This window comes from Aptenodytes patagonicus, chromosome 4 (assembly GCF_965638725.1).
Source record: "Aptenodytes patagonicus chromosome 4, bAptPat1.pri.cur, whole genome shotgun sequence".
Taxonomy (NCBI): domain Eukaryota; kingdom Metazoa; phylum Chordata; class Aves; order Sphenisciformes; family Spheniscidae; genus Aptenodytes; species Aptenodytes patagonicus.
Window position 1 is genome coordinate 62,465,542 of NC_134952.1, and position 23,394 is coordinate 62,488,935.

Sequence of the window (23,394 nt, forward strand, 5' to 3'; positions counted from 1 at the left end):
GCAGTGACCTTTGAAAAGCAAGTCTCAAGTAATCCTTTTATTTTCCTGAGATCATATAGCACAGTATCCAGTTGCAGGCTTTTAAGATGGAATGATTGCAGACTTTGTCTGCTTGCCTAGATTGGATTACATTTTGTTTGACAAAGAAAACTCTAAAATACTTATACCTTCCTTCAGTTTAGAGCATTGTAATCTCTGTGCGCTGAGGATGCAGAGTAGTTGCTGTATCATCCCAGCACCACTGGGATTTATTGAATTTACTTAATTGGCCTTTATCTCACAGTTACACTTTAACGCTTCTTTTGAAGGAGATTCAAAAAGGATACAGTTACTCCTTTTCTAATTTACTTTGAGAGTTGGGTTACTCATTTTCTTATCTTCCCTCCTTTTCCCGGTAGAGCAGAGCATTATGCAGAGCCACGACTGAACGTGTTCGAGACTTGCACGACAGATATTTAAGTCCATGAAGCTGTTAACTAGCAAAGCTTTTTACACACTGCTTTTTAAAGAAGATGCTCTGTTTTAGGGGAGTAGGGGGGTTGACAGGCACTTGGGAGTTTGGATGGCTGGTGGTGCATTTTGTGTTGTACCTTGCTGATGCACGTGAAGGAGAGCTAAACTCCCCTGAACCTCCCGGGGAAGGATTTTGCAGCAGAGTTCAGGAGCTCTTGCATTGTTCTCTTGTTTTTAAAGCACTTGTGAGCCTCGGTCCTATAAACACCTCAGGAAACCTCAATAAAGTGGATGAAAAGTCCATGATTTGGTCAGGCGATCTTGACACTGAGAATTGCATGGTTTTCACCTTCCTGAGAGGCATTCAATACCAGGGAGAGCTGAGGTCTCCCCTCACTGCACTTCTCAAGTTTGCTTTTGCTAATAGGAGTTTAAAAAGGTTTAGTGCTCAGCTCTGACTTTCTCCATCCTGCCAGACCTCTGCTGCAGCTCTACAAGCCTGGGATAGGTGTTGCAGGGATTTGGGGGCATTGGAGGACAGTCCCAGAGGGGCACAGGTCCCTTTTTCTGAGTATTTTGGTGTCTCCATCCCCTATATGTAGCATCCGAGTAGCTCATGATAAGAAGTGATCAGTATTGTCTATTTAACTTGGGTTGTAGAATCGCGTGTTATTTGGCACCACCACCCCACAGTGAGACTTGTTTTCTGATGCCTCTGAAATCCATGTAGCTCCCTTTGCATTAGAATGGAAGTTCATCCTATTTTGACAGAGTTCACTACTCGCTGTGTCTTCTCTGGGCTAACACATCTGACCATACACATGTGCACGGACCATATATCTCACATGCACAACTCAACTTGCTGTGCACATGCAGGCACATCACATATTTAGGCACCTGGATTAATTAATGGAAAGTTCTATACCAGATTAGCAGCTGTCTAGGTTGTTATTTGCCTTCACGTAGCCCAAAAAATTGTGGAGGACATCAGCCGAGGGTAAGGTGACTTTTGCAGATGAAAAATTGTTGGTGATCACCGTGTGGTGCCTACATAAATAACATGATCATCATTCAAATCAAGGTGGTTTTTACTTGCTCAGTGGAGCAGTTGTGAGCACAGTGGTGGATGCACAGCTAAAAAGCGAGCGTTGTCTGTGTAGCTTGATGCCAGACAGAAAACAATATGGAAATGACCAACACCTTTCAGGATCCTCCAAGAGCCAAGTGGGAGAGAGATTAGTAAACAGGAGTGAGAAAAACTGGGGCTGAAAAGAGACTGAGATGTGGGAGCTTGCTTTAAAAGAGAAGGCTCGCTGCTAGCTTTCAGTCCAGGGATAATTGTCTGGAGCTCTTCCCTTACTCTTTTTGGCTGAAGATCAGACCTGGCACTATTAATTTGTTTGTTGTCTTTATTTTACTTAATGGGTTGGGTTTTTTTAGTATTGTGGTAATTAGTTAGTCCTGCATATAGGAAGTGTCCTTTTTTTTTTTTTTTTTTTTAATAGTTCCAAATACATTTTGGAAGATAAAATGTCATTTGCTACTGCTCTTTGCACTCAGTTCCCCATATGGCCACAAAGGTCTTTGCCATGGGTCTCCTCAGCCCCTCTGTAATCCTTGCTGAGAGCTGGCCTGTCTGGAGCGTGAGTCGAAGGCCCTCGGCCAGGCGTGGGCTGTCTTTTCTTCTGGAGAAGCTGCTCTTGGCCCTGTAGATTAGAGACTATGAATTTCTCCCGTCCCCTTTTCTTTTCACTCAGTGGTGTTTCCTAACCTCTGGCATGAAATACCTGGGGTGTTAAGGTTGCATTGCCCATAGTAGCTTTTGCTAGGGAGCTGGCAGGGGTGGTAGCAACCACAACTTGAAAAGTCTCTGCGGATATCGGACTGAAAACAAAGGATCAAGCCTCTTTCTGATGCACATGTGTGCTGCAGAGGGCAGATAACCTTTCAGGGCTGCATCTTAAAATAATAAGCAGAGCTGGTATAGCTGCTTTCATGCTGTGGCTTCCCCAAGCATGGCGCGAACTTCTGAACCGTGATCATCATTAAAATCTTTACAGTTGCCATTTGCAAGGAATTAGCATCACTATGTGAGCTGTAATACCCCAGCGATATTTATGGAGAGCAATTGAATTATAAAGGTTGTAATGGCCTTGCTGCGCCGTTCCTTGCTTCTGAAAGGAGGGGGCTGAAAGATGCCTAGGCTTTAACTACTGCACAAGCCAAAAAATAAATAGTTAAGGAGCCCACGTAACCTAAGGTCTTCTGAAAAATACATACCTTCAAAGCAGCTGAAAGAAAGCAATATGTAATCAATATGTAATTCTGATAATGTAGCCGCCTGATACATTTGAAAAGGCAAGGTGTGGGGTTTGAAAAGTGCTTGAAAAGACAAGGTTGATGTGTAAGCTGCTGATGGTAGTTCATGTTGTTACTTTGCTTGGGTGGGTGATGCTGGTCAGATCCTCAGCTGCTGAAAATCTGTGCGAGTCCAGTTGTTAAAAATGGGCAAATACCACCGAGGTGAAAACAGACCCCGCTGATCTGCAGTAGCTAAGGATCGCCTTGCGTTTGAGGATGCACTGACAAGTTTGACTTCAGCAGGAGCAGATCGTCTTACTAACCATGGTTTTTGTCTGTTCTGTTTTTCTCCTGTCTTGCAGCACCTTCTCCAGTCAGTAGTGTGAAAAAAGGGAAGATAACTAAAAATAGCATCTCCCTTTCCTGGCAGGAGCCAGATCGACCCAACGGCATCATCCTGGAATACGAAATCAAATATTTTGAAAAGGTGTGATGGATTGATTGCTGAGCATCCCAAGTACCTTCTCTTTACTGTCCTCTTCTTTTAGTTATAATTATTTGAGTCATGGAAGGGAATGGAGCAATTTTATGCATAAATCAATGTCCGATTGATTTTGCAGTAAATGATTAGGAAGACTTGAAATGAGGGTGTTGTTTTCCGTTAATGTGCCACTTCTCTTGAACAAATACAATAAATCTGCGTGTCAGATTCCTCTCCGGCCTTATCACATTAAGACAGAGCCTGCTCATTTGTTAAAAATAGGAGGGATTGGGGATCAAGCGTCTGTCTCCTCCCGGAAACATTAGGCTGTCCCTTGCCTTTGGTATTTCAGTTTCTCGCTTGGTTTTGCACCCACAATCTAAGGAGAGGAGAAGGGTTTTGCGGAGAGATTGTACCTGCTCTGACATGAAGAAGGGCATCCTGGCTTAAAAGTTTGCTTGGGTTTTCCAGCTCTGCTCTCAGTCTTATGGAAAACACTCTCTCTTCTTACAAAACTTGCCTCTCCTAGTCTTCATTTCAAATAGCGGCTTGTCCTCTTCCTGCAAAATTAATGCCGTTTAAATGAAAACAGTAACAAATATACTTTGTCTAAATAGCATCTTTTGAGTGATGCAGCCTTAGATCTTTGGAAATCTTAGATGTCCAAAAATCAAGTTTGCAAGAGGGTGACTGAATAGCAGTTTCTTGCCTTATCTGGGATTATAGGGTGTTCTTTTTCTTTCTGAAACAGCCAGGCTTTCTACATGAAAACAAGAGGAAAATAATGAAATTGAGTCACAATTCACTTTTTTGGGGGGTTGAATTTCTATTTTAAGGAAGATCTTCCATTAGTTCTGTCTATGACCTAGGTTAAACCACCCAACGTGGACCAGGACTGGGTCCTAACTCCTTCTCTCTTCTTTCTCTGACCCATGGGAGGGACCTGCCCAAGCAGCCCTTGCAAACAGGGGAAAGAATTTCGTAAATCTTCTGCATCAGGATAAAATCAACATTATTTTTGCAGATGAGGGAGCTTGGGCAAGGGCACAAGATGCGTGAGTGGCTTAAATAGGGCTGAGGTTTTCAAAAAGATTAAAGCACAAAGCAAGAATCAGGATATGCTATTGCTGGAAATAATCCATTACTGATTCTTTTATTAACTTGTTTGAACGACTGTTGTGGTGCATTGAATCCTTACCGTGGAGTGGCCTGGGAAGATTAGCCTCTAGAAACCTTGATAATGAGGAAATAATTAAAGCCAAAAAATCCATATATTTGTTCATTTTACTTACTTTGTTTTCAAACAGATCGGGGGGGAGCATGCTTAAAATGTTGTATTTGCGGTCCAGAAGTAGTCTCAAATAGCTTCAGTAAATAGTTCTTCAAGTGCAAGTCCTTCACGGGGAGGTAGCTACAGCCAGTCCGAGTTTATGCTGTCTTATTTATTTCTTTCAGGCTGATAGCGAAGCTTAGTGTTTTCCGTAGGAAAGCTTAAGTGTTTAAATGTTTGCAGAAGCCAACAGTGTATTGAAAACCTAATTGGGCTGACATACAAGCAAAGATGTGACCTAATATTCACTTACTGCTTTTTAACCAGTCATTGAGTTAGATTTGGGATGTCGTCCTTAATCCTTCTCGTTTGTTGCTACTGTCATTTATATTCTCTCTGTTTTCAGCCCTTTATAAGGGTAAATTCACAGCATTCATTTCCAAGGGATAAGAATGATCTATATTAAATGTTTTGGAAAATCGAGTTTTGTCAGATCGCATTCCTTTAAGAAAAATAGCTCCTTAACAAGAAAAAAAAAAATATACATTACTCCAAAACAGTCTTGTGTAGCTACAGGCTTCAATGAAAAAATCTGTAATCCTACATTTGGAGATTCCCAGGGCCTTATTCAGGCATATTACTGTTTATGGAAAGTTGCCCATTAAATTAAAAAGAAAAAAGAAAAATCAGTTCAGCTCCTAAGAGCTATGCAGAAATCTTGGTAGGGAATTACTAAGAACTCCTGTTTACCTCATAATAATTTGGATCTAAGAGGATATGGTGAATAAAAAGCAGTTTCCAAGTTTGTAGTCCTTAATTTATGAGCTTTTGTCTAGATTGTGCTACAGTAAATAATTCTAAGAGTAACTGCCAAGCATTTGAGTGAAATGTTAATGAAAGAACTGAAACTCTTTCGCATTAGAAACTGATATAAATGAAGATTTATTTCAGTAAATTTTCTTCAAGTTCATTGCTTCTGAAGAACAATGCAAAATTTAGATATTTTCCTGGAGTTTTGGTTTATTATTCCCTTCCCAAGGTCTAATTCGTAGTTCTAGAAATGCCAGCATAAAGTTGTACAATGTAGAATATATTATTCTCTTTTAGGCCTAATTTCATTACTGGGAAGTCGTTTTGGTATAAATTAAAATCCCTTTCTAAGGTGATGGGACTTTTTTCCTCTTCCCTGTGCCTTGGGATTGATCTTTGCAGGATGAACCTTTCCATTGCCCCGGGCTGTGTACATCCCGAGCAATGGAAAGCTGCTCCTACTGCAGATGCTGGTTTGGTCCTCGTATTGTCATTTATGGATGGAAAGTCCCTCTGCTCTGTTTCGTACCTCCTAGAGTTATTGATTATAAAAGAGAAAATCAGATTTCACATTTTATACTGCGGAAGGGGCCTTCAGAAGCAGGGGTGGTGGGGAAGATATCCTCAAAAATGCATATTTCAGTCATCCTTTGTAACGTTGCTCTGGGGGTTGTTAAAGGTCTGTCTTCTCTGAGAGCCACTATTTGTGTGTTTGAACTTTGTGTTTTTTGGGGGGGTTGGGAAAAGGACCAGGAGATGAGCTACACCATCATCAAATCCAAAGAAACGACAATTACAGCAGATGGCTTGAAACCAGGCTCGGCCTACGTCTTCCAGATCCGAGCCCGGACAGCTGCTGGCTACGGTGGCTTCAGCCGAAGATTTGAGTTTGAAACCAGCCCAGTGTGTAAGTCCTTTTAATTACTGTCAGCCCGCATCTCTGGAACGGTTACCAGAAAGGAGTCAGGGGATCCATACCTTTGCAGAGAGCTCCCCCTCATCCTGGCCTCATCCCTTGACTTTGGAAACATCAGGGACATCATGACCATGCACCAGACAGGCTAACGCATCTGTCCTTGCTTCCTCATCTCACATGGTGGGATGGGAGGTGAAGTCAGGAGGTCTTCAGGCTCCAGAAATTCATAGCGTTCCCTGCTTAGAAAAATCCTGTATTTATGGGAGCTGATGCAAGAGAGGACAAGGGCTCTCCTCTCAGGAGGAGAGAGGGGATGAGACCTGCTCCTTCACACCTCTTAATGTCTGTCTGCAGAGGATGCTGAGCTCTCTTACATGTCTGCATCTGGGGAAAAAACCCTGAAATGGTGCCTCTCTGCAAGGGGAAGAATTGTACCAGCGTTAGCATCTTTTGGTGTAAGTTCCTGTCAAGTTGGAAGATGGTTTCTGTTGGCTGCCAATGCCACAGCCTCAAGGAAAGGAATTTGACTTGTGATTGGAAATGGGAAAGATGTGCACTGCAGGCACAAGGCTTTGCTTGGCCTGTTACAAATTTGTGGGGTTTGAAATTTTTTTTTTAATTTTTTTTTTTTTTTAAATGAATCTGATCATCCAGGTCTGGATTCTGGAGCAGATTCTGTGGTGGGGTGAACTCCCGAGGCACGCAGAGGCTCAGCTGCTCTTTCCTCTGTGTTCAGGCACAGCTGTGGGGAAATTCCTTTTGTCCTGATTACCAAATTTTTGCAGAGGTGTCAAAGATAATTTTCTCCCTCAGAAAATGTGTTCTATCTATTTCAGTTTGTACAACTGTCATTTATTAGTTTTTTTATACTGTTTGCATGGAAGAGAAATTTTGTGGTGGAAATACTCTGTTCATTCCTGTGGGAAAGAGTCAGTTTTCTGTATGTTTTCCTTAGAAATTTAAATTCATCAATACTTTGATTATTGTTACTCCAGTTCATTTAAAATTCATCATCTTTGAGAAGAAGATGCTAAGCTGTCTTTTCAATGCATGCTACCTTTGAAGACATAATAGATTTTAAAGGATTCATTATACATGTGCAGATGTAGCTGTGGAGCCAGTGATTGAACTAATACAGTGCAAATTGCATCACGATGCAAACATTAATGCAATAAGAATGGTCTATTTAATGTATTTCTTATTGCATTAACCATTAATCGTGCCCTATAAGTAGCAACAAAATCATGTTATGCTGAAAATTATTCTGTATTTCACTAAGGAAATTTTTCTTGCAGTTGGAAAGTTTCTAGTTTAGAGTCATTTGAGTAATAGTGTTCCAGACTATTAATAAATAATACATGAAATATATGCACGTTTGATCCAGTGCCATCGGTACCTGTGATCCTGGTCCAAAAATAATGGCACTTCCGTAAAGCCCATTGTGTAAGTATCTGTGTTAATCAGGATTTTTTGAGGACATCATGTGGTAATATCTTTAAACACTTTAAACCTCTTGAGTCATTTAGCCACACTTGCACCCCAGGCTTTTTAGCGTTTTAAAGGCAGAGGAGTAGGTAATTCTCTGATACTAAGGAGCTGATGGTGTAGTCGGAAGAATACTTGGTGCATGGTCCCCAGTTTGTGAGCTGGGAACTCTTCCTCTGTTGGACTTGAGCTCTGGCTGAAGCAGGACTCAACCAGATGTTTAAACGCTTGGTAGAATTGAAATGCAATGTAAGCCTCAGTATCTTGCAAAATGCAGCTTTGTTTGACATTTAAAACCTTTTAAAAAGCAATTTTTTTTTTTTTTCCACGGCCCTATATAGGGTCAATATTACTGCCGGGAATGTGACCCGGCTCCCACTGCTTTCCTGCAGGTCCCGGAGAATCTGAAAGCAAGCACAGATTGAAATCTCACTGCTACATCGGAGTTCAGATCTGAACTTCTTGTTAGAGCCAAAGCAAATTATTTTGATTCAAGCACAAATGAAAACCTTTTAGTGACTGTTGTGAGAATCAAAAACAGCCTCCAGAATCGTTTGGACCGAACAACAGGTTTTGTTTCCAGTTCACAAGGTTTCTGTAAAATTATTTTTATTACACTTGGAGGAAATGTGAAACAACAGCTTGAGAAATGCAATGGGGGGAAGCTGTAATTTGTTTTGGACTTTTCTCCTTTTCCAAATTTTGTTGTTTTTTTTTTACATACTGCTGCCTGCATGTGCAATTCTGCAAAGCACCACGATGCAGCCAGGGCTGCATTTTTCAGCAGAAGTTTTTTATTTGGGTGGACGCTGTTGCTGGGTGTATCCACTTGCTGCTGTCCTCCTTTCCAAATGCCACTGAGTCATCTAGCCCTGATAAAACTAACCTTGCCAAAAGCTGGTTTTCAGCAGGATTGGTGAGCTAATCCAGCTGGTCAGCCAGGTGGGAGTGGGAACGTATCACCAAGTCGAGGAGGGGTAATGCAGGTCCCCCTCCAGCTTTAAATGGCAGCAAGGTCCCAGCTTGGCTTATGAATTCAGGCGTTTTAGCTGCCATAGATCACAGCAGGATTTATCTAATTTCCCCATCCCTCGAGCTGTGCAAAAAACCACCAGTCACAGCTTAATGTTCTCCTTTAAATGTTTTTCTTTTTAATTATTTTGTCAAGAAAGCAATAAAACATCATCTTAAGGAGCCTCCATAAATTTGTGAGGCTAATAAAATCTCTAGATGATGGCACGGGTTTGGAGCAGTTAACATTAAATATTTAGCGTATTGGGGCCAATCCTTCTGAAATCATTTACATTGCTGTAGCAGGTTCGCGCCGCTCGCCATTGAGTGCCGGAGAACTCCCGTATGAAGAGCTACTTGAAACCCATTGCAGATTAATGTTTAATGCCATACCTTTTCGTCTTTCTTTTCTTTTAACAATTAATATGGGACTATATTCAGTTATAGCCTCCATAAAGTTAATCCTGTGCTAAGGACCCCTTTTTACTTCAGTCATTTAGTTAAAGGCTTCTTCAGTGCGCAATCGATTCCTGCTGCTCCCTGGGGTGGATGAAGCTTCATCCAGGGCTGGCACGAGGGTAGGAGCTATAATGAGGTTTTTTCCCCGCACAACAGCAGCACCTACGCCATGGAGCTGGTTTTGCGGGGAGGAAGCCATATTTGTACCCCGGGGTGGTTAAATATATGCAGCTAAATAAGCTGGCAGCAGAGAGGGCAGGGTGAGGAGGCTTTGGTTTCTGCTTGGGGAACACCACATACAAACCCCTGGGGAGAGATGGACTCCTTCCCCTGCAGTGCAAAGCAGGTAAGATACAAGTGGTGTTAGCATTTCCATTTTACAGGCTGCAGGAGCTTGCTCACCTGCTCTTATTTAACCTGTGGCAAAACCCAGTTCTCGAACAGCTTTCCTGACCTTTCTGCTGGCATCTTTATCATGAGACTAGTCTCCTGCCTTTACAAGGCATGGGCTGGGAGACTTCTGCTTCCCTTGGCTGATAAAAAGACCAACCAGTGTATATGTCTTAGCAAATTCCTGTTTTACAAAGGGCACCTTCTGGCCATGTGGTATAGATGCCACAAGGAATTAGTTTTTAATTGTTTATAGCTTCTTGAAGCGCAGGTAATGCTGTTTATCTTGGAGATCTTGCTCATGTCTCTTAACAATAACATTCCATAAATGTTCTCTCTGCAAATGGGAACCTGTTGGGTTTTCATCTTTTATCTGTGTGATTTCTAATGCAGCTAACCCAGGAAGACAAACTTGAGTTTGCAAACTCAAAGGCTGCGTTCTGCATCACTTTGGTTTCTGAATTCAGCAATGAGATGCAATTTTGTTGGGTTTTTGGCTTGGTTTTGCATGTGTTTTTGGTTTCTTTCCACCCATTCCCTTTCCAAACTAGAAACAGACAGCAAAGGGGGAAAACACAAACCGTAAAAGAAGAAATGAACTGGTAAGACTTGAAACCTCTCTGGCAGCCTCACTAGAAAGATTCATGTGAGTGCTGACTATCATTTTAACCTTAATCTCCATTTTCTGTTTCTCATCTCAGCAGTGGCTGCATCCAGCGACCAGAGCCAGATTCCTATAATTGTTGTGTCTGTAACAGTGGGAGTCATTCTGCTGGCTGTTGTTATCGGTTTCCTTCTCAGCGGAAGGTAAGAGAAGAAGCTGTGTATTTATACTTCTCCAACTTTTGTAATAACTTTTATCTGACCAGCTGATTAGCGCGATTTACGTGAAAGCAGCATGTGAACAAAGCTGTTGAGCGGTAGCGCTGTAAAACAGCACAAGGGTGGGCTGATTGATCTGTTTGGACAGGCAGGAATGGCAAAGGCTCAGTCACAGATGTAGTTCACTTCCCAATGATTTTCATCTCCATATAGACTGGCCCTGATTATTCGACTCTCACAGGAGTGTGTTCACATTCCTTTAAAAATAAGCAGAACATGTTATTACATGTAAAATACCCTGAAGCCCATATGTTTGCACTCAGAGCTCACAATGGGCTTTGCTCACAGAAAAAAAACTTAACTTCAGCAAAACACTTGCAAAGAACAAGAGAAGAAACTCAGCCAAATGGCCAAATGCCCTAAGTTTTGGTCAGGTCTGGATTTCATTTTTTGTGTGTAGGACACTAATGTATTCCCCACGCGCTAGTAAATTACACAGAGGTCCTCCCTAGGAGGGAGATGCTCAACTTCAAACCATCAAGCGATCCCATTGACTTCTCATGTGCTTAAACATAGGCAAGTGATGAAAGCCTGGGCTATACCATCTTTGACAACTCTAATGGAAGTTGATGGAACTTGTTGGTGAACAAGGGATTGTGGTATTGGGGGAAAATCTGGCTTGTATCAGGATCAGTTTGTATTGCGGCACTAAATTTGTGTAGCAGCCAGTGCAGAAGGCACTTTTTTCATATGCTACACATGTATTAGTACATTTTTTAATGGCAGTAGTCAAACAATGCAACATCCTTCATGCAAACCAATGTGAGTTGCATCTATTGATAAGGCTGAATTTGTTTTCAGTGCAAAGTAAACATTTATGCTTCTAAGGTACCCATCAGCCCACTGTTGCTTTCATGATACAGGTCTGTCTTAAGCTCAGGTCTAGCAAGGTGGCTGTAAATTACAGGATATTGTAAGCGTTAAGAGTAGTTGCAAGATACTTGCAGAGTAACTGTGCTGATACTGAACGTATTGGCTGAGGGTCTTACTTTCCCAGAGGAGGTAGAGCGTCAGTCTGTGAATGCGTCGTGGTGAAATCCAGCCAGGCTGAGCAGCTCTGTCCCTAGGCATAAGGCATCCATGGAAGGACAGAGTTATGTCCTGTCTTAAAAGGTAAGGCAGACTCATCTCCACTCAAGGTCAGAGACTGACAGTCTCTTCCAGCTCAGCCGTTTGAGCTCCTGTCGTCTGCTTTGAGTGACTTGTTGGGCTTAAAAATGGGAAAGTAAATGTTCCTGTATGCATGAGAAGCATGCAGCGGCCTGGGGGGGTGAATGGCTACAGGCCATTCACACCAGGGGCTGCAGAATAGCTGTAGCCAAAAAGACTTGGCTCTGAACACTGTAGGCAGGAGTTCAAGTCTCCTCTTAAAGGCTGGAGGTTTTGCATCAAATCCCTCCTCGAACAGAGCAGGGGGATGTGGACCTTGGCCTCCCCCACCCTGGATGCGTGCTTGTATCAATGCAAACAGCAGGATGCACACGTGGCCGTAGGGAAGCTACTGATGTAGCCTCGCACCTCTGCAAGGAGGAGTCTGGGGGGGGGGGTGAATCGCAGGTGGAGGGACGTATATCCCTCTGTGGCCATAAGGAATCACAACTGCGTAGTAACCAGCAGCTCTTGCTCGTCCCACAGTTGCTGGCAAGCGCTCGGGACCCCTTTGGGGAGGACGTGCCCTTGCAGGTCTCCTTTTTGCTGCTACCTTCTCTGGTCCAAGCAAGCAATTGCAAAGCCTGAGCCATTTGTCAGCAATTCTTGTTAGTTATGTCTTTCTGTCCTTTGCCCTAATGGGCTTTCCAGGATGTGCTTCCTCTTGGCTCTTTAACTCTTGGCATGTTTATAAAAGCCCTTGTCTCCTTTGGCTAGAGTTTTATTGCCGCCTCTGCTGCTGCCTTAATCCTTCTACCTTGTAGTCACACCTCTCTCTGTGGACCTCGGGGCAGCTGCAGGTTCCCAGGAGCTTCTCCATGGTGCCATGATGGATGTATGGGAAGGGGCAGGCACAGGGAGCTGAGCTCTTGGTCCATTTTTATCTTTTCAACCCTTCCCCTAAACTGGGAAGAACCCAGTCCCTCAGCTGGAGGTGGTGGAGAAGCCTCCAGTGCCAAGGTTTGGTCCATCATTAGAGAATTGGCTACCACAGAGCTGCTCAGCCGCTTTGAGTTTCCATGAATTTTAAAGTCTGTCTAGTGTGTTGAGTGACTTGTGAGAACGGAAAAATAAACCCAGAAGCCCAGAAAGCTGACAGCCAATTTGAAATTAAACAAAGCAAAACAAAAAAATTGCTTCTATTTGGAAGAAGCAGAAATACCACTGAAATGTGTCAGTCACGCTGCTTTGCCTTGGATATGATTTCGAGACGATTCGTGGAGTGACTCTCCTGCTGTGACACTGCAGGGATGATAAACGCATTCCGAGTTGTGGGATAATCCCTTTCTGAAGCTGTTAACCTGTTTCTGGAAGATGCTTTCCTGTGTCTTTGGAGTGGTTATATTGTTCCAGTGGGTTACATTTCCTATCCTAATTCTTTCCCATACTTGATTTTAGCAAAACAGACATTTTGAACTCCAGGAGTTGCTCCAGCTGAAATCACCACTGCTTTCCACACCGAGCAAGCTGTGCAAAGCCCAGGCTCTATCTTTTCTGCTAATGTAGGAGAGCAGGTATGGCCCAGCAGCAAAGCTAAGGAGAAGAACCCTCTTGCTCTGCAGCAGTGAGGACGTAGCCTGGCCAGCTCCTGCAAACAGGCTCCTTGTTGCTGGCTTTGTGCTGCTCTCAGGCTCCCTGGGAGGCCCTGGGCACCTCAGAATTAGGATATTCCTCCCTAGGATGCTGTATGGCATCTTTTTGTGCCTATCCTCCAAATGCTGGGCTGAAGTGAGCAGGAGCTTGAGAGCAGTCCTGCAATGAGAAGATGTCCTCCTGCTCTCGGCAGCTTGGAAAGTAATTTCCCAGTCGTAGTTCTCAGAAGTTTGCTGGGCTCTGCAGGCTTTTTATTTTCCACTAGGTCCCCGGAGGCAGAAGTTTCCACACCTCTTCCCCTTTTTTGCTTTCAAGTATCTCTGCAGTTTTCTCGCTTCTTTTGAACAAATGTAAATAACAGCTTGGCATTTCCCGTTGGCAGCTGGACCCAAACCAAAGGTCAGCTGAACGGTAGTCACAGTGGCATTTCCACATGCCAGTGTCCATCTGTGGAAACGCGCTTTGTGTCTGAAGCTGGAGGTTCCTGGGAATTTGAAACTGAATGCACTTTGCCCTAAACAATTAAGCTGCATTTCAGAGCTGATTTACTTGCAGATGCTCGGGAAGACTTCCTGTAAATAATGCGTCCTCTGACCAAGGTCATAAATGCCACCAAGCAAAATAGCTGATCACTTTTTTAAGTTATCCCACTCTTTGCATCAAGGGATATTAATAATATAACGATCAGGATTACAAATCAAAGAGATTCACTAAATCAGACCATAGTTGTCTCAGCAAAAAAAGAGAAGTGGATTGAAAATCTATTATTAAACCAGCTACAAGCATTGAATTAAAGAACACGGAGTTGTTGTTATGTTTGTTTTGTTAGGATTACGTGTTCTTCTCGAAAGCGCAATGCATTTTACAGATAGAGCAAGGCTATAAATTTTGCTTTCCTAGCAGTGCTTGAATTAGATGCCGCTTGGCATCATTGTTCCTAATTGAAGTATATATTAATCTAAAATCATTACAGACTTTTGTTTTACAGTCTGTTGGACAATGCCAGTCACAAAGATCTTGCGAGGAGCAATAAGGTGCTACAGTTGTCATTGTGGCATCAGCCCCTTTCTTCCTACAAACTGAGGTAGGAAGCCAGGTTTGCATCATCCTGGGAAGGAGACCCACTGCTCCAGAGCAGTTCCCCCTCTTTTGTCCTTCAAACCAAGCCCTGTTTGCAAAACTGACGGGGTCTTAGGGTGAGTCTTAAGAGACTGCTGGTCTCTCCGGTCCCCCAAGCATTTGAGCTTTGTAGCACTAAACAAAGGCATGGACTTTTACAGAGTAAAATGGGGATGCTATTAGGTCAATGCTGAGCATGTTTGCAAAAGCCACTCAAAATAACTGAGAAGTGTACTGTGCATCTGCATTTATAGCCAGCTACCCATTATGGATGACCTTTCCATCTCGAGTGATCTTCCAAAGAACCAGAGGGAGCTTTCTATAGAACTCAAGAAAAAAAAAAGATTTGGAGCAAGAAAAAACTGCCCCTCGCCCTGTGTCGTGCATGTACACAAAGTCTCTTTCTGGCAAGGAACTAGCCGTCAAAAGACAAAGCAAAGACAAATCTTGCCACCTGGGTGTTGGCAATTAGAGGCTTCTGCACCAGAGTATCCAACCTTGACCTTAGCTGATTTAGACTTTTAAATATCAGCCCCTGTGGTGGCAGAGGGCTACTTTCTGGACACAAATAAGTGCATCTTGTTAAAAAGTTACTTTCAGGGAGTAGAGAGGGTGAAAGGATTATGGTGTATATCCTAGGTCCTGAGCCAGCGTTTGCAACCTTCCGTGATGTGGAAGGTCAAAATGGATGAATTTTTCTACAACCTCCCCCCCATCCTATTTTCCAAGATGTTTCAGGGCTTAAAATAGTTTGCTTTTTCAATATTTCCGTAGGAAACAGGAGACAGTTTGTAGATAACGTTTTTCATGGAGAGAATTTTTCCAGCATGAGTCACAATTTTTGTTAGTTGTGACTTTTTAAAGGATTTTTATCTCTACATTCTTACCAGCTCTTCCTTCTTCCTACAGGATCTTGTCTCCTGTGATTTATAGCCACTTTATGATGCTGCCTACTGCCAAATATTCCCCGCGATTCACCTGACAAGAGGAAGGATTTTGTTGGAGAAGCTATTGCTCTGCCAAGTCAAAATTCCCATCCACCAAGAGCAGGCAGGGTCTGGTCCTGCTTCCATTCAGGTCCAGGTTTTTACTACCTCCATCATGTTAACAGCCTCTTTGCTCTTTGGCAGTACGTTTTCCCAGAGAGGAGCATTAGCAGCATTGGTGTACAGGATCCCTCTCTGAAAAAAAAGTGCTCTAGTGCACCCTTTTGTGCAGGGTGATGCCTTCCCAGGGCCGATGTGGAAATGTGCTGCCCGTAGTCCCCATCTCTAACATCCTGCCTAGATCAGCTTGGCAAATTTGGCTGCTCCAACACCTTTTTTCTTTTTTTTCTAAACACTTTTTGGCTTAGTACTTCTGTGCAAACACACCGGGCTCCACAAGCCAGTCTGAGCTGCTGCAGTTTCGAGGAGGGTTTAGGGACCTAGGCTAATCTGCCTTCAGATGACTTTGGTCCAGACATGAGGTGAGAGTTGACCAAATCTGTAATTAAGCTCCAAGTCCATGAGGTATTGCCCTTGAAAGCAGCATTTCTGAGTTATTCTGGCAGCAGCCAAGGGAACGGGGCAGGAGGACCGTCATGAACAGATAAGTGGCTGGCGTAAGCTTTGTCTGAGCCGGGGAAATGCAGGGGAGTGCAGCAGTCAGTGACGAAAGCTCCTCGCCTTCATTCAGACAATGCGTTTGATGGCATTGTGCAAGTCCCGTTTCCACTTCGAGAAGGGAACTGGGCTGCCCTTCAAGCTGAAAATGGAGCCTGACTTCAGTGGTAGCAGCTCCAGGCTCCTACTGAGCACTGGTGAAAGCCCGATGCATTCGTAGTGTCTTAAAGTGGGGTTTTACAGTGTCTTCTCTTGGCTGTGGAGTGGGTAGAGGATGAAGAAGAAAATCAGACTGTCGTCCCTCTGCACTTCTGAATATGTGGATGTTTCACCTTGCTTTGGATGCTAGAAACAGGAAGCGTGACCTCTCCTGAAGGCACGCCATGTTGTGGCACTTGGCCTCTTACTGAGAAAAAAGGTTATCCATACTTTCTTATGGCTTAAACATAGCAAAGTATAATGGCAGAGGTATTTCCAAGTGCAGTTCCTTTCCCTGGAAGCGTTGCTCTCCTTCCCCATAGTGATTGCATAGAAATTGTCTGCTTGGGCTTCTGCATTCTCAATTATTCTCGAACAGCGCAGAGAGGTGCTTTAATGTGTGAGCTAGGTGTATAGCTCAGCAGGAAGAGGAGGTGACTCCTTAAACATTAATATAGTTTGGACAAAGTAGGAATATATTCCTAGCAGCTCACAGTGTGTAATGCTGTTCCTCCGATTTTTGAAGCAAGCATGTTGACTCACGAGGTGCTAGGTGTAGTGCTGGCCTCCTGACCTGGAGGTGCAGGAAGCAATCATTGCCATCGCTCAAGGCTGCGTGAAGGATTAGAAAAACCTTCCCAGGCACCTTCAAGTATTTCAGTCTCTAATTGCAAGCCTCTGAAGAACATCCCATTAGAGCAACTTATTAAAAGCAACAAACGAGGCTTTCATTTATCATGACTCCAAGTCTTCAACTTAGAACTCTTAAAAGCCACAGCTATATATGGCAGAGCCTCTCCGAGATGCATCTAGCCACTAAAATGTAGTTTAATTCCAAACGCTGTCTGGGTCATCTGCAGACTTGTGGTAAATTAATTACATTGATTGCAGGCACAGTTGTTTGGGCCTATCATATATATATACACACACACATTTCATTAACAAAGCATGTAGCCCCGGGTTTGAAACGATGCCAAGGGTGTTGCTAAGTCCTCCTAGCACAGGTTTATTAAAGCGTGCTCTCTGGACAGTTGGGTTTGTAAACCACATAGGCATTGCGGGGGTCACTTTTGCTAGAACTGAAGGAGTGTCAGCTTTGTGTGCCTGAGATAACCGAAAGCGGTAGAGTTGGTCTAGCCAAGAAGCGGGGCAGCACTGGCAGGCCACGGAGGTCTGGGAGGTCCCACTGCAGCTCCAGGCTCCTCTGCGTTGTCTCTGCCCATCTGCAGCCCTTTCCTTGAAGCCAGGGCTCAAAGCAGAAGTCACACCTTGTTTCAAGCCAGCTTGGCTTTTGGAGACGCTGCCGCCTAAGCGCCTCATTCTTTTCCAGCAAAGGGGATTTAACGCTGCAGGTGTTTTCTCAATAACCTTCACTGTTATGTGGACGTGTCATCTGTTAACCTGCAGCAGATTGAAGGGGCTCCTGACCACCTGTTGGAGCCAGGGGCAGGCCCCACAAGGTCTCCTCGTAGTCTGCTGGTTGATTCAGTGAGGCTGGAGGGGAATTTGCAGATAATTTTGATGTATGCAGTGCTCGGTTCAACTCTGACTGCTCCCCAATACAGGTCAGCTTGCTGGCTAAAGATCTTCAAACCCCGGAGAGGTCCGGGCGTATTTCATTGAGCGGCGATCTCTTATCCTGCCACAGCATTTGATCTCATCTGGAAAGCGTTTGCCCTGCGTGGAGCAAGGAGACAGGGAAACTCTGTCCTTCCTAGAAGCCATCAGCACCCAAATGCGGTGGCCACGAGAACACGTCAGGTTTGCTGGAGTTTAACATCCAGTTTTATTTGCCTCAGGATTTTTATATTCTGAAGTTTATCTGCCAAATCAAGTCATCCTTTTAACAGGAGCAGTAATAAATCTTCCTTTGCCCTAACTGTTCAGGCCAAGTAGTCCATTCACTTACCTATCCAAGTGCTCCTGGGACTGGAAAGTGAATTTTGTTGTCTGGTGATCCAGTTTAGTTTGTTTCTAAGAGCTTTAGATTTCCCCTAATGTTACACCTCAGAGTATTTTGACCCGAAGTGCACAGCATTATGTGATGGGTATGCAGGAGTAAGGCTGCATCAAAGCATATTTCCCTTGCACTTGAGCATTTTTTTCCTCCCATAAAGGGAGCGAGTGAGATCTGACGCGCTCTGCATTCAGTGCGGGGAACTGATTTTGTCTCAGAGCAGCCCAGTTGCTGATGAGGTGCTCAAAGAGTTTTCTTTGTTTAAGGAAACGACGAGCTATTTTCACTTTAAGGAAGTCGTTGCTTTTCAGTTTAATTGAACTGTTGTTTCAAAAACCTTGACTTTGCATGCTGAGCGGTGTGGGAAGGTCTGATGGCAGCAACTGTTAGAAAATGCCTGGGGGGAGAGGGCCTCCTAGCTAAAATGTAAGATAAGTCGTCACAGCCACAGTGATCTTCTGGAGACCTGCCAGTTCCCTGTGCTCAAATCCTACGAGGTTAAACCCAGAAAATGGCAAAATTGACTCAAAATATATAATGCTTGGGTTCCTTTTGCGTACTTTTGGGTTTTGGACCATCCATTGTTAACTTGGATCAATCGAGAGGTTTAGTGAAGGCTGAGCTGCTCCCATATTAGTGTGACTGCACAAGCTAGGGCATTATGAAAATAGAAAATATTGTCAATTATAGCAAAAAAATATTGGCATCACTGTTTAGAAAATGTTAGCAAGTTGTTATGCTGATGCAAAAGGGGCTTAGAGAGACATTCTTCACCAGTTCTAATTTAAGTAAGCGCATAATCCAGTATATAATTCTGTAAATCATTGCATGCCTGAAGTTATTTTGCATCATAATTTAAGGCGGTGCAGTTGCAGAATGTTAATTTTGTCTAAATAGGCTATTTTAATGTGTTTAGGCATTGTAAATTATACTTTATAAAAATCTGATGAGCACAATTTTTTTTCAAGAACGACATGTTATGACGATTTGAGGAGAAATGATGAGTGGGATCTTCAGCTGACTTTAACCAGAGTATGTCTGCACTGTTGGGCTCCTGCTTGTATATCGTACTGAAGTTCTTCCTGTTGTTTCTTCTGCACTATGTTCTTTTTCAGGCTGAATTACCTTAACAGATTTGGTAACAGAAAAATTGTCCATGCAAGTTCTCTGACAAGGATAAAGGGCAATTACTGAGGTGCAGCCAGCCTCAAGTTACAGACTGATGTCAGGTGAACCCATAGTCTGATTAGACTAGAGTAATGGCTCGGCAGCCTTCAAAAGCAAGCTGTGGATGCTTGCAGCGCCTTTCAACTCACCACATTTTGAGTTTACCTAAATAAACTGAATGCTCTCACACAATTCATAAGGTCCTGCTTCTGCAGATGCGTAATGCGCGTGCAGAGCTTCACTGATACAAGGAGACCCAGAAAGGGCTGTGTGAGTTGAGTACATGCATAAGGGTCTGCAAAAGCAGGGCTCACATTCACCCAGTGCTTTTTTTTTTTGAAGGAAATTGTAACTGTACCACACACATGCTTGTGGAAAAAGTCACTTTGCCTGCTCCAAGGCAGGTGCTTAAGTTTAAGCACATGGGTGGCCCCATTAATCCTAACGGTGGTACTCAAGTACAGGAAGCACATGGTTAATTGCTTTGCAGGACCAGGATCTATACGCTCTCCCCAAGGCATTTTTCCCCAACGGTAGCACACGCCATGAAATTCTTGCAGCCCAAGATGTTAAGGTCCAAATAATAATTGCAATAAGAAGGAAGAAGTGCATATAAAAATGTTGCGAATGTATTTGCACCTTGCCAGGGCGGTGGGATTATTCCTTATCCTGGGCCTTTTTGTTTGCTTTTCAGTTGCTGCGATCATGGCTGTGGGTGGGCTTCTTCTCTGCGTGCTGTTGCCTATCCGAGCCTAACATGGTCAGTGTTCCCACCTGTGCTGGCTCCTATTTCGTGTCCTCCCTCCATGTTTTCTGTGCACAGTCTGCCTCTCCCTCCCTTTCTGGTATTGGCCTAGAAATCGCTTTCTCATCCAATCTCTGCAACCCAGCTTGTGTATCTCAACAACTGGAAATAGCCTGACCCGAAGCAGAGTGTGTCTCCAGCAGGGGTCCCAGGGGAAAAAAAAAACTGATATGTTATGCCATGATCGATCCAGACACCGCACCAGCAATGTCATGTGTCATAATAAAACATCACATATGCTGGACACTTCATCAAATTCTGCTTCTTGTCACCAAAAGGGGCTGGGGGAGGTAATTTGTCCCCAGAAAGGAGACGGGGGGCGGGCGGGAATGGAAAGGTGTTTAGTGGCATGTAATGTGCATGTCAGTGAAACAAACCGTATGTCATCGACATACATGTCAATGTATGACATACACGGCAATGACATGATGCTGTTAGCCAACGATATGCTCCAGCAGCGTTGGACATATCTCTGCGGGCGTCGAGAGCTGCGTGTCCGTGCTGCATGCTGCCCCGTTCTGCCACCATCTGGGCTGCCTCACCAGTTTCTGCTCTCTTGTACTCTCCCCTCTTTTCTAACTACTCAAAGGAAGGGTGATTTTAATTTCTGTTGGTTTGACTGGACGCAAGTTGAGTGGCTCCCTGAAGGGAATGTGTTTTAGGTCTCTGAATCGGCTGTAATCTGTGCAGGCAGAGATCTTCCTAAGCCTCCTAGGAGACTCATGAAATCACCATCCCCGTCAGATAGCTGCTTGAGACCATAGGAGCGCTGAGACGTCCCATGTGCATTGTTAAACTGGGAAGGTTTTGCAGCATAACTGGGAGAGAGGTGTGAAGCTCTTCTACTGTGTTTTCTGGGGGATGCTGAGGCTTTGCATCATGGTAGCTGGGTCATGGTGCAGTCCCTGTCTGTGGGGCACAGCAATCACCAAGGTGGACCGTTTTTGGGTCCTCTAGTGCTGTATTTTGGCTCTGACGGAGGCCTGAACCAGGGAGGAGTTTGCAAATGCCAATCACAAAGGCCCTAAAGCAGAAGCCTTTTTTTTTTCCTGTTGGAGCTTTTTTAAACTGGTTTTCATGACTTTTGAGTAGTTAAGAGCAGCATTAGCAAGCAAGGCTGCTCAGCTCAAAGTATATGGCTGCAAAATGTTCTTCTGGTACATGTGGTCATTCCTGCGAGCCACCGGTTTGGCAATGATTGCGCTAAAACAAAACCTCCCAGTACTTCTGTTGTCTGTTGTGACTGTGCCACCAGTGCACGAGCGGTCGCTCGCTGGGAGTCATGCTTCAAATGTCCCCAGCAAGGCCCCCAACCAGAGAGTGGCAGCAATGAAAAATACTTCTCAGAGGAGACCGGGAATGGACATCCAGGCTACGAAGAGAGATGCATAGGGAAAACTTGGCTGACCTGGAAAACACCCTCTACAAGTTTCCTCCTAAGCTGCGGAGAGACTAACGTGGCAGCAAGCTGGGAGGGGGAAATGGGAAAAGTGACTTCAAGGCATGGACGCCATCGGCTGTGCTATGGGAAGGCACGACAGCCTCTTTAGAGAGATTTATGAAGATCACTTCAGAGGGAGCTTCCTGTGAGAGGGGGAAACGGTATCTTGTTTAAATTATTTTTAATTGTTCTGGCCATGGTTTAGGAAAGCAGGGAGTCATTCAGTGTGAGGGCAGGGAAAGACTAAAAGCTAAAAATACTGCTACTGGAATTGTGAAACTTCCTTTGTAAGGCATCCAAGTTAATCAGAGGTCGAAGGCAGGGTCGCACCCTGTAGAGGGGGACAGCAGTGGCTGGGAAAGCAGCTGAGAAGATGGTGAGCCTGCAGCCCTTAGGAAGGGAACCTGCCCTGGTTCCTCTCAGGCCGGTCGTCTAGTGTTTCTTTGAACAGAGCCAAAGGTCTTAGCTTGTCATCTCAAGACCTTTTACTGCTTTTTTGATCCCGTTCTCTGAATTATAGGACTTTGAGAGTAGATAGAGGAGTTGAATGAGTCAGATTCCCAGCCTGCATGGATTGCTCCAAGTTACTGCAGGTGAAAGTTTGGTCCAGTGCAATGGAGGTAACTCATTATAGACATCAAAAAAGCAGGAGGAAAGTGAACAGAAAAGTGGGGAACAACTTCCAGTATAAAAGCTGTTCGTTTTACACCAGTCCCTTTGAGTATTGGGACCAGTATCTCTGGTTTTGTGATACTGAATATATTCTAGGATTGCAAGCAGCAAAGGCAAATGCTGAACATGGACCAACGTCGCTAGAGGTAGACTTTTGCCTCTGGCTCTCAGTATCAGTGGTGTTTATCCAGGATAAAACTATTTGCTGAACAAGTTATTGTCTCCACACATGAGCTGAGGCGACAGGAACTTAGCCAGATGGACAGAGCCCTGTTTATTTGTTCCTCTGGGTGGAACGTGGCCCTGCCCTGCAACACGTATGCAGCCTTATTGCTTTAACATCTTGGAATAAATAGTCTGAAACAAGCACTAACCCCTTGTAAACAACAGCATTGCGGTCCTCACAAACCTCCTGTAAAATGACAGCTCAAGATGGGTTGGATGCATTTCCTCAAAGTTGATTTATTGTAAAAGATGTGCTTCTGAGTAAAGGTCTCACCCCTGAAAAACAGCTGGCGTTTTGTCTCTGTTTCAGAGAAGTGTACAGAGTTAATTTATATTTAAGAGATTAAATACATATATAAATCTCTGCAGGACTGGGACGGGAGATTGCATGCTGCTTCAGGGCACAAACCATTCGATGGTACTGACTGCATCTAGCAAGGTGAGGTCCCTTTCCTCATTGGGGACGTCTAAATGCTGTCCTCATGTGCATTTCCAGTAACACCTTGGCTGTGTGCTGAAATGCTTTGGCCTGTGCCTATTAAAAAAAGTATATAAAGACTCTCCCACATCACTGCCTAGGGCTTGGTTGTCCAAGATCCAGCTCCGCAGTCCCCTGACTGTGTCCTGCCTAGGCTGTGACCAGAGTGGTGGCCCCAGCTAGGGAGATGGAAACTCCTTCCCTTGGGCATTCTGTGGTTTTTGGGGATGCCTCGGGTGGCCGAAGGACCACACACCACCCAGCAAAGGCACCCCGAAGCACAGGGTCAGATGCAAAGTATCTCCATCGGTCCAGAGACAGCAAGCATCTTCCTGCCTTGTTTCTTGAAGGATTTTTCTCTGTGAATTGGCTTCTGCCATGCAAGGCAGTGGGCATTGGTTTCCCAGCTGGATTCTTCGTCTTTCTACCCATCCGTTTTATATTTTATAAACCTATATAGGGATCATTTTACAACTTCACTTTTATAATCTGCGCTATAAATATTTTACGAGCTGCCTGCCAATCTGC

The 23,394-nt window shown here is 44.2% G+C and overlaps 1 protein-coding gene across 6 annotated transcripts in view; it reads left to right on the top strand.

The window, feature by feature from the left end:
* The window catches only part of EPHA5 (EPH receptor A5), a 196,891-nt gene that overhangs the window by 138,837 nt on the left and 34,660 nt on the right, over positions 1-23,394 (top strand). For 2 of the 6 annotated variants that reach the window (XM_076336955.1, XM_076336958.1), the window contains exons 6-9: positions 3,117-3,241; positions 6,063-6,222; positions 10,278-10,383; positions 19,940-20,005. In XM_076336955.1, coding sequence (XP_076193070.1) covers positions 3,117-3,241; positions 6,063-6,222; positions 10,278-10,383; positions 19,940-20,005 — 457 coding nt within the window. The remainder of the gene's footprint in view (positions 1-3,116; positions 3,242-6,062; positions 6,223-10,277; positions 10,384-19,939; positions 20,006-23,394) is intronic. The other 4 variants (XM_076336956.1, XM_076336959.1, XM_076336961.1 and 1 more) reach the window with 3 other exon arrangements.